This window comes from Suillus plorans (assembly GCF_016647745.1).
Source record: "Suillus plorans strain S12 chromosome Unknown HD556scaffold_3, whole genome shotgun sequence".
Taxonomy (NCBI): domain Eukaryota; kingdom Fungi; phylum Basidiomycota; class Agaricomycetes; order Boletales; family Suillaceae; genus Suillus; species Suillus plorans.
In genome coordinates this window covers 473,457-487,085 of record NW_024537387.1, presented here as the reverse complement: position 1 = coordinate 487,085, position 13,629 = coordinate 473,457, and the positions used below count along the sequence as shown (strand labels likewise).

General features: G+C 47.9%; 5 protein-coding genes across 5 annotated transcripts; 3 read left to right on the top strand and 2 right to left on the bottom strand.

Annotated features, from left to right (window-relative positions):
- The first annotated feature begins 158 nt into the window (after positions 1-158).
- HD556DRAFT_1326816 (uncharacterized protein) lies at positions 159-2,187 on the top strand. Its single transcript, XM_041301561.1, has one exon. The coding sequence runs from the start codon at positions 493-495 to the stop codon at positions 1,915-1,917; it is 1,425 nt and encodes a 474-aa protein (XP_041166475.1). The 5' UTR covers positions 159-492; the 3' UTR covers positions 1,918-2,187.
- Positions 2,188-2,975: 788 nt separating this feature from the next.
- HD556DRAFT_1225973 (uncharacterized protein) lies at positions 2,976-3,227 on the top strand (the record flags this gene model as incomplete). Its single annotated transcript, XM_041297052.1, has 1 exon — positions 2,976-3,227. A coding segment is annotated over one exon (252 nt), but the record flags the coding sequence as incomplete, so codon positions are not given.
- A 202-nt stretch (positions 3,228-3,429) lies between these two features.
- HD556DRAFT_486281 (uncharacterized protein) lies at positions 3,430-4,110 on the bottom strand. The gene is made up of 2 exons (XM_041310747.1): positions 3,965-4,110; positions 3,430-3,909 (listed from the first exon to the last, which is right to left on the bottom strand). Exon 2 carries the CDS (start codon positions 3,843-3,845, stop codon positions 3,633-3,635), a length of 213 nt encoding a protein of 70 aa, XP_041166473.1. The 5' UTR covers positions 3,846-3,909; positions 3,965-4,110; the 3' UTR covers positions 3,430-3,632.
- A 1,721-nt stretch (positions 4,111-5,831) lies between these two features.
- HD556DRAFT_1326792 (uncharacterized protein) lies at positions 5,832-8,328 on the top strand. The gene is made up of 4 exons (XM_041301560.1): positions 5,832-5,975; positions 6,027-7,439; positions 7,491-7,635; positions 7,686-8,328. Exons 1-4 carry the CDS (start codon positions 5,892-5,894, stop codon positions 8,147-8,149), a joined length of 2,106 nt encoding a protein of 701 aa, XP_041166472.1. The 5' UTR covers positions 5,832-5,891; the 3' UTR covers positions 8,150-8,328.
- A 782-nt stretch (positions 8,329-9,110) lies between these two features.
- Positions 9,111-12,998, bottom strand: HD556DRAFT_1225796 (putative aminoadipate reductase; the record flags this gene model as incomplete). The annotated part of the gene is made up of 13 exons (XM_041297038.1): positions 9,111-9,329; positions 9,385-9,642; positions 9,671-9,841; positions 9,897-10,175; positions 10,222-10,756; positions 10,807-10,971; positions 11,024-11,185; positions 11,240-11,455; positions 11,505-11,611; positions 11,661-11,879; positions 11,935-12,242; positions 12,294-12,654; positions 12,708-12,998. 13 exons carry the CDS (start codon positions 12,996-12,998, stop codon positions 9,111-9,113), a joined length of 3,291 nt encoding a protein of 1,096 aa, XP_041166471.1.
- Positions 12,999-13,629: the final 631 nt, after the last annotated feature.

The window sequence follows — 13,629 nt, the reverse complement described above, 5'->3', positions numbered from 1 at the left end:
ACATCTTGGATGTGTGGTATAGCAAGCGAATTTAGATGATATAGGGATGAATATAATGGTATATCAGTGGTATGTCGATGCTTTTCTTGTCGACCACAGTCCGCAGTGATCGCAGTAGATGCTTGAGTTCGCTGTGGTCCTTGACCTGATCATCGCCTACCCACGTGCTAATTGCTTACGTTAACACTAACCTAACACATGATGTGCCTAAGTTAATCAACTGACTATTGGCTACATCAACCAACCACTAACTACTACGACTACTGACGAGCATTTAGGATTATGAGCAAGCCTGTTTGAATCGTTTGTTGACTTTTGTTTCTCTACAGCATCTAAATCTAACATTAGTAAATAACCCGCCTGGCAGTGAACGCGAGGCAAGACACGTGTTGGACAGCATATCAACCTGGCTGGCGCCACAATGAATCTCCCCACATCTCAGATACCCTTCTTCATCGCCTGGTGCGCATTTCATTATCAAACACACCAATCATGTTTTCCTTGTCATCTCATGACGAGCCATACCGCGTTTCTCTTAGAGACAATCGCGGTGTTCCCACTCTCCTCTCCCCTTGGGAGTACCTTGACGACTATGGAATTGTTCACCCTTCAGGATGCGACGTCTGCTCTTCATACATGAAGCATGTCGCTGATGCAAGTTATTCCTCACATCAGCCAGCTTTTCAAATCGCCTTCCAAGACAGGAAGCGCACGCGCGAAGACCTCTTTAACAAGGGCATATCAGAGGGTATTCGCCGTCAAAAAGAGGAAAATAGAGTCCTCGTCGATGACATTGATCGTTATCGCCTTGAGCGTAACCAAGCTCGTGAAGAGCTATCTACTCTTCGTGCTCAACTAGACGCAACACGTACAGAATCAGAGCAACTACAGGACAAGCTCAGACAACAAACTGCCCTTGCAGTCGAGGTCTCTAGTCCTATCGAATCCGTCTCCTTTCATTCTTCTGTAAAGTCTCTTCAGCTAGACCCCCCTGCAGATCCACCATCTGATCTTCGCCTCATCGAACCTCCCATCGATCACCAGCTCTCCCTCGACTTTTTAACTCCCATGTATCCTCAACAGTTGTCTCCCCCCATGACAACCCCTGCTTCCCCTCAAGCGCAGTTGCCCGACTGCGTCGCAGCTCGCTCATTTGCTGCTGTATTGGCAACAGGTCAGCCAGATGACGACTCAGCTTTTCAAGCTACATCATCAGACGACGCCCCTCCAACCCTCAGTTGGACAGTTGTAGCCTCACCCACTCATAAACCAACAAAGCCTGCCAAGAGCATCAAACAAGTCCAATCCCTCATTAAAGCTGCACACCAGCCCGGCAACTACAGTGCCCTTACAAAAGTTAAAGCCCTCTGCTCAGAAGCGCACAAAACGCCCAGAGATCAAAAGACCGAAGTCCAACGCTACTTGTTATCCAACTGGCGGACTCCTGATTGGGAGCACCCCTCGTCACTCCCAAAGTTACCTGCCCCTTTAAACAACCCTCGTCTCGAGGACCCTGTCGAGTGTTGGGTATCATACTACACCGCCAACCCCAGTTCCTGCCCAAAGGGCATTCGCCGCGAACCGGACGGCCGTCCCGTCCTCTCCGACATGAAAGCCAGCCGAACCGTAGCTCGGCTCCGCCCCTTAGTCAACCCGAGCGATCCCGAATCCCGCGAAGCCCGTCAAAAATACATGACAGTCGTCACAGAGCTCTTCGCCGAGCGCGGCGAATACTCCAGCATCCTGCGGAGAGCTGCATTCAGCGTTTCTCCCCACGTCTGCTATGCGCCGTTTGTGGGCGTGGCGGATAATATCGACAGGTTGTCTGTTGCGCGTCATTTTGCGGCTTGTGGGGTGACTATTCCTATCGCTGAGGATGAGCTTGGACCGTGGGCGATAGAGTATATTCGCGAGTAGTGGGGAAGGGGATCACATCTGGGTTGTTCCGCATCGTTATGATAATACTTTACACGTACCAGACACCTGGTTAGGTTTCTGCATACATATATCCCATCTTCGAGGTCGTACGATTCACACTTAATTGCGGACGTGTATAGTATGAAATTGTGAGGGTCTTGCGAGTCGTACATAGTGTATTTCCGCTTATTAGTCGCAACCCTTGTTGTGCACCTCTTGTAGAGTTGTACAGTGCTTTATCTAATCAACGTAACTCGTTTTGATCCTCCCATTGACCAAAAAGGAATAAATTGCAACGTGAGTACTAGTGATAAACATGTTCAAATATTTGGCTGCAGACGCAGCTCCATCGATATTCAACCCTTTGCAGACAGATTGTCGTACAATTTCTGCGCCGAAGTTATTGTAACGTCAACTGCATGCAGCCTGAGCTATACCATTCCTCACAAAGGCTTCTGAAGGTCTGGTAGAGCCCATGTCGCTTGGCAGAGCTTCCTAGTCCACGCATCGCGTTCAGCGCAAGCCATGCATCATTGTTTCATCGGCTTTGTCGTGCTCTACTTCGTCTGACAGGTAATCAACGATCCAGTCAAAATCTTCACAGATGGGCTAACGCCCGTCCGAATCACAGGGACCAGGTCAGGTTCAATATCATCCCAAATCACATTTTCGTACTCCGGACGTGAAAGTCGATGGGGCAGTCGGACATTGTCCTTAGAGCGGTGCGTGCACTGGCAGTTGTATCACGTCTTCTTTCAATGTCAATGTTTCTTTATCATTAAGCTGGTCGTAGGCGGCACGGCAAGCCATGAAAGCGTCGCGAATGAAACGACTTCGGGTTGGCTAAAATTCATCATTCCGAAAAGGCTCGTCCACAGATTCTATATCGATTTTCACAAACCGGATACAATATGGGTCATAGCCTTACCAAACTTCACGTATAGTCCTTGCCTGTCACAGCACACCTCAAAGTTATCATGTCAATGTCAGAAGGCTATTGAAACATCAAACTTAGGTTCATCGACCATTCATCGAGGTACCGTCAGAATCACAGCCTACTCATCAACCTTACCGGGCAACGTGGTAGTTTCATGGGTGTTTATTTCTTACAAGAACACCTCAATCGTCTCCTCCAGGCCACTATGGAATGCAAAGGCATGGATTATGGCGAGTGCTACATCCGAACAGTCATTGCAAAGAATTTGCATCACTTCGTCCGAGTAAAGATGCGGTTTGGAAGAGATGGACTTGATCTTTCTGCACGCAGTGGACGCTACACTGCCCTTCATCTCCGCATAGAACTTCGTTAGCTCCTCGAAGAATATCAGCAACACAAACTACACTTTCGTCGGCCAGGTCGCCAGATTGACCCTGTAGACCCCACTACGTTTGATGACTTTCATTGAGGAGTTGCACGCTTGCGAAAGACCAAGCTTCCGTTGTGGGTCAAGTGGTTGTCCCAGCGTGAACTTCACATGCGAGCGGGTAAAATCATATTTATCAACCAAACCTTACATACATTACAAAGTACATTGGAAAAAATTCTCATAAAACTGCTTGATTGAACTGGACGGAGTACGAAAAGCCAAAGCGACAGGTAATCGAATGGCGCCTGGCAGACATAGAACAGGGTACAAACGTGATAGCTATCACTCTACTTTAAGATGTAATCAACATAGAGGAAAAGTTGAGAAATACCATAAGAAAGGTATCCATCAAGAAGACGACCTCTTCTCCATGATCTCCTCCAGCTTATACCTTCCAAAGGTAGTGTGGAATTTGAAATACCCATTGAAGAATGCGACATAGGCGTCATATGCCTCAGGACGCGGTCTCAGGAATTCGAGGATACCGTGATGTAGTTGTACGGTTTTCTCGATGAGTTTCCGGAGAGCGTCCTGTTTGTTAAGACCACGAGAGGCTGCCATGAGCGACAGGTAGTTTGCAGTATCGCCTTGGATCTCCTCTTTGTAGTATGACAATCATATATCACTGAATCATGGCAGGTTAGAAAGGTTAACATAAAATCATCGATGCAAGTAGTTACTTTGCGTAGTTTATCACCATGGCTACATCCATTATACATTGAACGTATTCCCGAGGCGGGAGTGTGGAAGGGAAAACGCAGTATGCGTACGCATAGTCCACACCTGATAGCATCCTAGCATACTCAGGGTATGAGGGGGCCTGCGGCGAGATCTGTTCACACAAAGGGTTAAAGATCGAAGCTCTTTATTAAAGAAATACCATACCGTATTTTCTCCGCTGATCATTATGTCGTCCATGCAGGCGCATAGGATGGTGAAGAAGCACATCCACATCTTTGTTGCACGGTCCGGGAGATGGTCATAAGCGTTGGATACCATGGCCACGCCAACAGGCATGTATGAGAGGATGGCGTCCATCGGATAGCCTCGTTTGATGGCCTCCTGAGAGCATTCGGAGTACCACGCCTCGTCAAGCGGGACCGCAACGCTGAAGAAATTCGGCGATGGACTGGCGGATGTTTGCTAGGACCTATATTCGACATCAACATCGGAACATGGAAGGGTATCAAAACACAAGCACGCACTTCGCCATCGAGGGTGGATGTGGACAGGTTGTTCATCGACATTGTGAAAACTTGCAGAAAGATTGAAGCTTGGTGAGAGAATGGCTCCAATATTTGGGTCGCATGTACCCTGTACTTATACTCTTTGACGTATGTCGGTTTGTTGACGAACGAGAGTCTTGTATACTGTACAGGGCCAGCACCCACATAGTAACATCCAATGACCATGGTGAGATAATTAATTATAACGCTGACGTTGTGAAAGTCACATTGCATTCATGACCGGAGACTTCGCGCCTGATGTAATCTCTTCGGAGAGAATGACTGGATCAGATGTTATCAGATAGGGATAAGTTGCCAATGAATCAAGCGAATGTGATCCTTTCGAAGCGGTAAGGTTGGAGACTTGAAACATAGGTGAGTATTGTGTTTCTATCTCCGATAAGAGCGTAATCTTTTCAAGGATGGCTGGGCCGCACTGCTATCAGAGATCAAAAAACTGCCCGCTCCGAGTCAAGGGGAATGTAACTGCCGAAATAGTGTAAGTGAAATCAGTGGCAGGTGGCCATTGCGATGTCATCTGAAGCTTGATGGTCCCGGTTCTAGACACCAGGTCAACATGATGCATGCATGTGGTAAAGATACCATAATTGGGAGTCCTTGAGACACGCAGGGGGAAAATTCAGCAGTTATGCGACTTTAACATAAACGTGCACAGAAAAATACCATTCTTCATCCAATAATAAATCTGAATATTTACCCAACACTGATTCATGCACAGCTCTCTAAGGAGTAGCCGAATATAAATTATATGATAGCTTTTGGGAGAACACTCGATAAAATTAAAGCGCTAGAAGCGGGATAAAGCTTTTTGAAGACTCACAAGAATACATTCAACAGAATTGTTCTCCGGTCACGGTGGAGCCTTTTGTGTTAGAAGTTCTTCGATACTAAGCGCGCAGACTCACCTGATAACCACGGCGTCCGGCAGGAACGGCGGACTGATCGGGGTACGCGCTATATCAGGGCATTCACGGTTTCGGTACATGAGGAAGTACTCATCTGGTGTTCAGTATATTGTCCTACATGGGGGTATTACCCTCAATGTTAAAAAAATTGGAGTAGAAAAAACCATAGCACCTACTACCCTTGAAAAAGAAGGAGCGACTGTATTCTTTTATTTAGATAAGGTTTGGCTACGAGAGACAGCTATGTAGTGCTCACCGCCGATGCTCGCGCCGTGTGCCAGCGTGTTTACGCTGGTTAATTTCGGATGGGGCCTGGATGAACTCTGCAAATTAGCAGCGTTAATTTTGACCTGATAACGTTCCCGGCAAAGCCCGACTCACCAAACATTGACCAATATTAATTTCCTGTCTCCTGCTGAAGCCTATCACGCTATACAGTACTGCTACCGCCCCTCATGTCATTTGCCGCAGTGGGATCAAGCTTGCAGCTCACTACAGATGAAACAAAAGCACTGAAGTCTCTGCCAGCGGCAACACAAGTTGGATCTCTTATCATACAAAATTCATTTTATCACTAACATGCACTCAAGATCACTGCAAAAAAAGCTATACAGGGATCTATCAAAGATCTCGCAAGGCTGGTTGAGTTTATAACTCTTTCGATCTCCAAATCTTCCCCTTCCCGTTTTTGTTGCTTGGTGCCCATCTTTCACGCGACGCTTAATTCAGTTCAAGTACCAAAATACATCAATCCCAAGACTATTCCTGCCATCATACGCGCGAAGTATGCTCTCTTGGGATTGGTGACGATCAGCACGCTTGCCAGCTCTTTACCTTCTTATGGCAGGGACGACGCTGTGACAAAGTATATTGTGAGGAAGTGGGACAAAACATACCCGTGGATGTGGTTCTTCGCTCAAAATTGCCTCCCTCCTCCTTATGATGTCTCAGTTACTCCTCCACGCCCCGATCTTTGCAGTGTGTCCGATGCTGTAAAATTAACCATCAGTCCGCTCTCATTGATCTGCACCAAATCGGAAGAAGGGCGTCACTTACTCCGTTCTTCTGTTTCTGTTCAGCACTTCGCCGCGCAGTTAAGGATATTAGTAGGGAACCTTAAAGGAGAAGTACTCCAAGGCGACCCTGGAACTACCAAAGATGGCCTCGTTTCTAAGCTCCGGGCGTCTTTTGCGCTAACAAACTATGTGTGCGTATCTGAATCTGAACATCCAGACAAAATCACCCTTCCTTTATCGAACTTTATACATGCTGCCGGAGGGGTGAAGCCCGTTGTCTTCACTCTCCTCAGATACATCCGTCGGATTACCAGAGATGCTACTGCTGTGGAAGAACCTCGATCGTGGACGGTTTCCGATCCGAGCGTCAAGCTACTTCATCTCTACACTGTTGGTCTCAATTATTCATTCCAATTTCTCCAGACTATCAGTAGCCAAGACCCTTCATGCCGCGAACAGCTTATCCGCCAAGGTTCAATTCGCACAGTGGTGGATGCGATCACTCAGATCTTGCCGAGGATCTTGGTGCAAGCAAATGAGGAATTGGATCTTCATCCACAGCTGGGACTCGCAGGTAGACAGAAGGTTCTGTGGTCGGGGTACTCGTACATTGCATCCGCTATTCGCGATGCAGATGACGGAATAACATGTGTATGTCAGGCAATCGATGCTGGCCTTATTCAAACGTTGGAGAAGGGTGTTATTTGCCCGCCTCACGCCCACCGTCGTGATCGCCCCGTCCGTGGCCGCATGGGTGACATAGAGTTACTCTTCCTTCTCGCCACATTTTTTATATACCACAGGGTTGTTGCATCAATTTTCCGACACTGGTTTCGCATGCGCAATGATCCTACGGAAAAACGAGAGATACGCGACGAAGGGTTGGGGGCTGCTCTCGAAATCGTCCTGACATCTACTATCAATGCTATGGACTATCGCAGTGTAGAACCTATAAACTTCTATGAATACAGGTGCAGCGGTCCAGGAGTACGCTGATCATCTCTAGTTCCATCTTGTGGATGCTGATATATGTGTCAGTGTCCGATGTGCACACCCAAGTTTGTCAGCAAAAAGCGTCGGTGCTCAGGCTGCTTGGTATCAATCTATTGCTCAGAGAAATGCCAAAGGACTGCTTGGCGCAATGGACACAGGAAGTGGTGTCAAGTTCTGAGGTGCACCGTTGGTGAGTCCCTTCAGTCCTTGTCTCATGCTTCTCAATCGAATCGCAAACAGGGCCGTGGGGCTCCTCCGATATCCGTAACAGTCTCCAAGTCATTGCAGGCTTCGAAACTACTCAGATCTCTGGACTGGCCAAAGACGTGGAAACGCGCGTTCGTGAAGCACAGCAGAAGTTCCCTGCATTCAGCGATAAACTCGTGCTCATGGTGGATCTGACTGTGTATTCGCCAGAGATGTACGTGCTCCCTGTGCACATGCTTGAGCAGTTTCCTGGGGAGGATCCTATATGGCCAGAGATTGCTGACGAAATTCGCGCACGAAGCGACTCGCCACCGAAAGGATATATGTTTTCGGTGGTCAAGGTCCACCTGGGGAAATCGAAGTTTACGTTGTTCAGCCCGAGCACGGCGTTGCGTATGGCATTTGAAGGCCAGTATTTTTCGGATGATGAAGCGTATAATCCTGTAGATGAAGATGAAATTGATGATTGGAAATCGCTAGGCGACCAGGACTTGTGATTCAGACCCATTGGGTAATAAGTGCTAGTACGATGTTTGACGGTCCTTGTGATATATTATGTCGGTGGTCCTCGTTGACTATGCATACCCTTGCTTTACTCTGTACAGGATACATGTAATACCAATCTTGTGGTTTAATGGTGTAACCGATCGATCTGTGATTCACTTGATTCCAGGCATTGTGTCCAGTGCGACTCGTACATTGTAATTCTACCCCGAGTGTAGGGTTAGGACTTCCTGTGCATCTCCGCCTATCAGGCTACACTCCAGCCAGCTCCGGCGCCGCTGTCTGCAGCCTGCCGCCTTTCAGATGTTCTTTTCTGCTACAGACTCCGGTGAGCTAGTGGCTCGGGACCTTATATGCATCCGCATGCAATGAAGACTAGTCCGGCGGGGAAGCCGGTCACTGTGAGTAGAGAGCACTCGAGGGGAAGAAACATCCACCCAGTCGTCATGACACCTTCTGCCAATGGCGAGCAAGAGTACCGCATTGCCAACACCTGCTGCCGTGCACATATAGATTCCCGCACGTTCGTGGACGTGGATGCCCGCACTGACGCGGATGCCTTCTTACATATTACTTAGACAACTGCACAAGAGCGCCCACAAAGTCAAGTACAAAGGCAACATTAACTATGACTGACTTCTAGCCCGTTTTCCACAAATTCCAGTATGTCTTCATCAGCTACTCCGCGCCTGACGAGAACGAGCACTTGAGTCACCTAGCTTGGTGACCTCAAAGCTCGCATTGTACTAACACATCGGGGTTGTCGATATTTAGGAAACATATATTGTACAAAATACAAAGAATTTAAACAGCTAGCTGAGCAAACAGGTGGACCCAGAAAAGCTCCCAAGTTACATTCCATCGGCATTTCTCCCCAAAAAAAAATCAAAAACAAGTACAATCTCCCGAGTTCTGTTGTTAAAGACAGGAGATAACTGCTGCTTACTCATATATTCATTCAAACATCCCCATTGCCATCCAATAATCCAACCACTGTGCCGCATCTGCCGAAGACAGCGGCTTTAGTTCCTTCATTGTTGGACTGACGCGTTCGGCTACGGTGGTGGAGAATAAAGTCAAGCCACCCGCTTCAGAGTCCATCTTTCCAGACGCCCTGATCGCGGTGTCTGAATGAGCCATGGCACGGAAGAAGTTGAGAAGCTTGATAGCAGGCTATAATTGAAGACTAGATGAGAAACGTTCTGGCCAGCTATCGAGATACACGTACGATGCGTTTCATGGTCTCTTCGTTCAAGTCCTTGGCACTCGATTCAAGCCTTTCGAACCACTCTGAGAATGGCACAAGAGGTAGCGGGTGACTTGTTACTTTACGCTCAACCAAGGCGTCCGCAATGGGCTGTATCAACCCCTTCCATGCAGTCGGTTTCGGATGCACCAGATTCACCACGATGGAAGGTTCTTCTTCCGCGAAAGCTACATCAAGAATAGCATTTGATATGGCGTGGGGAGGGATCCAAGACACAAACTAAAACGCGCATGTCACGAATGAATACCCTCAATAGTAATGCACTTACTCCTTGAGCTTCCGGAAGTGCGCCTAGACTTATACTTGATTTGATGAAGATCGGTACCCAGTTTGTCGTTGACCAAGCTCCTCGCGGGGGGCCTCCTGATACTTGTCCAATCCTGAACGATGTTGCCGGTAACTCGCTATTGACGAGAATCTTAATGGAAATGGTATTCATAGAATTCATGCCCCCGAAGTAGCCTGTGACTTACCCTTTCCGAAACGTATTTGCTCGCCCCATAGCCAAGGCCCACTGCGACCCCTGCGTCGTATTCCACCTCTTCGGGGAATGGTCCTTTCGCTTGATCCCAACTTTGAGCAGATGAGATGGAAGATGCGAACATGAGGCGCGGCTTTGGATGACGGGGAGAAGATAGTGCCAAGTCTATAAGATTCCTCATTCCCCGTACATAAGAGTCAAATGAAGAGAGCGCCAGATTGAAGTCGAGTCGCCAAGCGTTGTGAATGATGACAGTAACAGACGTGCGGATCTACGCTATCTTTAGTTAATTCGATGACACTGGAAATGACGCTAACCTTCTGATATAACTCTTTATCCAGACCTAGGTTGTCGTGGGATGTATCAGTTTCCACATACACTAGTTTGTCTGACTGAAGCACGGAAATATCTAAACCGCGATCTTCGAACGCATCTTCCTGTCGTTGTTGTATGGATGTCCCCTTCGACGGGCGATTGAAGGCATATACCACAGACACATTCTCGCGCTGGAGTAGATCTGCAAGCAGGTATGAGCCAAGACCACCCGTAGACCCGGTCAGGACAACCCCATGATTGCTTTGGCTACGTCCATTGACTAGAGTCTCTGTGACAGAGTTCCCTAACCCGACTGAATACTTCGCGATCATGTTCTCGATATCAGTCTTGGCGTCGACGGTAGTTGCACCATCCTGCTGCAATACTGCATTAATGACGCTTCTCGCGAGCTGGCGAATCGAAGGGCTTGAAAATATGATGTTCTGGTCAATCCGCAATGCTGATGCCTGAAGGTCGCGATCTGAAGACGAACTGAGAGAGCCGATAATGCGGTTTTTGAGAAATGTCGCAGATAGACTAGATATACAAAGTAAGCAGGGCACTAGCCTTTGTTAGTTTGGACCCACCTGTCAAAGCCCTGAGTAAAAAGGTCCGCATCAGGATCAACTTCCTTGTCGGCGTTCACAGCAGCAGCGTGGACCTTGAGCCATCCCTCGACGTCTTCCGCAGTCCAGCTTGTAGGTAAAGGTACATCAATACCTGCTCTAGCGCTGCCCTCTACCTTTTCATATCTGTCACTCATGAAGTCTAGTTGACAGAGTGACAAATGGATACTATGCTCACAGGGCATTAATCTCCTCCTCATACAACTTGACGGTTAATTTTTTGTTGACGGTCCCTTTTGCAGCTCGAGGCATGGGCTTCTTACTATATGTCACAAGAATCATTTCTTTGAAGATCCTGCTGAAGGCAGGAGCCTCCTTATTCGCTTCCTCTATGTCCGGCCTTCAAGAACATCTTCAGACTCAAGAGTAGCATGCGATCTTTTGGGGGGCTTACCACACTCGGTTCCTAAACTCAGCAAGTTGATTTTCGTCATCAACATCAATTTCAGACCCTGCTCGTGGCTCTACGAGGATCCCAACTTGATTGCGTCCACGGCCAAAGATGACGGCGCCGGTTACGTAGGGGTTAGCACAGACAATGCTTTCCATGGGAGCCGGTACTGTCTTCTCCCCGGACGAGAGTACCAAAACGTCGTCGATCCTTCCTACACTACAAGGAAGATGTCAGAGAACATAAATAACGCAAATTTCAGTCGTACATCTTCCACAAACCCTCTATGGTCGGGTGCTTGATGAATACATCTGAAGTAGCATAACCCTTGACGTCCGGAAGATTCTCTACTGATACTTGATGCGTCGGGGTTGTCTGCGAAAAAGCATTCAACGCGCGTTCAAAGATCAACTCGGAGACGCACCAAAATTTGACATTCATATGTGCCATCGCCCTGTGGAGCCCATCTGATCTTGGAATTTGGTCCAAATCGCAGCCAGTCCCACAACTTTTGATCGACCGAATTTCGGATGGAATAAGTGACGACACCAAATTCTGTAGCGCCGTAGCCAGAAGTAAGCTTGACCCCTGCATCCGCCAGAGCATTTCCCGTCTTAGGCGCGAGAGGACCGCCACCATAGGCCTGCATTTGTATCAGCACGAGTCATTCCTTGTTATAGCCTCAAAAACAAACTTACAACATATTCGAGATTCTTCAGAACATCGACAGCACTCGGCGAAGACGCCCATTGTTCTAGAAAGGCAGGCACGACTATCAAAGCATTTGATTTCGTCTCGAGTATAGTGTCCAGGATGTTTTGCGAGTTGGGTAGTACAGGCGTCGCCAAGGGATCGAGGAAGGATGTAGGCGGGTAAATAGACACACTGCTCAGGGAGGCGATAGGGGTGACCAGCTGAAAATATACACCAAGGGTATGGAATGATGGTAAGGACGCAGCACAGATGCGAATAGGAGTGGGAAAGTTGATGAGGTCGAAAATAGATGCTAACGGCACTCTTAGCGTTGTTCGCTATGCAGACTATTTTGCTGACTCACGCGTTATGCACCAGTGGATGGCAGTCAAGTTAGTTACTGGAATGGGTTTAGGGAAGCCAGTGCTGCCAGAGGAGTGCAGGTAGAATAATACATCGTTCCAAGACGATGGCGAAGCTAGGGAAGAGTACGGGACAATAGCCTCATTGGGAGTACCACTAACGAATGAGGGGTACAGGTGTTCCAGCGTCGGAATCTCGTCAATCTGTAGCTGACTCGTTTGAGTGGCAGACACAAGACCCGCTTCGACCCCGTCGATAAGGGAAGCGAGAGAGTGCCGAGTCGTGATTAAGCGACGGCACCCTGTCTTCTGCATCATACTCGTGACTGCTGGCACCGAATTCCGAGGAGACATGGGGAATGGCTTGAAATAGCAGTAATCAGAAACCCGATTATTCAGAAAAACTATGTACACACGACTAGCCCAGCGAAGATGATACCCATGAATACTGTCTGGTAAAGAAGGGTGTCAGAGTTCCCGATGAGGGCGACGACTTCTTTATGTGCGCCTGCAGGGGCTGTTCTAATTGCCTGGGCAGCCCGATGACAAGCTCGATAGAAGTCTGAGTGAGAGATAGAGACCAGGTCGTTGCTGTCAGGTTTGTGGTAGACAAAGAAAGGGACGTCCGAGTTATGTTGCGCATTGAATTCAAGCAATTGAGGGAAGGACAGAGATCCATCGAGGGGAGGGTATTTGAGAGCGACCATGATTTGTATGATTGTAGACGTTTAGGGTGATTATTGATGCGAGATATCGTGCGCATGCACAAATAAGTAGTCATTTTCAAGCGGCATCTCGAAGAAAGTTCCGCGATAATTAGGATTTACTGGGAAAGCAAACGTGCCGTCTATTCCTATCTGGATCTACAGACGCTGAGGCGTAGTTGATGTCGGGAGAGAGCTTCCCTAATTGGTGTCTATGACCAAGCCATTCTGCGCATAAAGACCGGTCAGCCAGTAAGTACAGCATACACTATCTCACAATGCATAGCCTTCAGGATGCGGGGCAGTGAGAAATCGTGCCATAATGCATCAAGATTTTGCGGTCCCGACGACGTTATGCATCATGAGTAAACTGAATTTGCTGAACAATAGACACAGACGGGGAAAAAGTGAGGCTAACCGTCGGTGTGACGAGAACGACAGGCCCTTGGCAAGGAATTAGCATGAACAAAGCGAGTAGGAAACACAATGATAAATAGACTTGTACTAAGATTTACTTTGGAGTTGGGGTCCAGGACGAGTTATTTTTGGAACTCCGCTCACGCAAATGAATTTGATTCGTACAAAGTTTTACTTGTTTCTTGGGGATAGATGATAAGGAGGATTAAAAGACGTG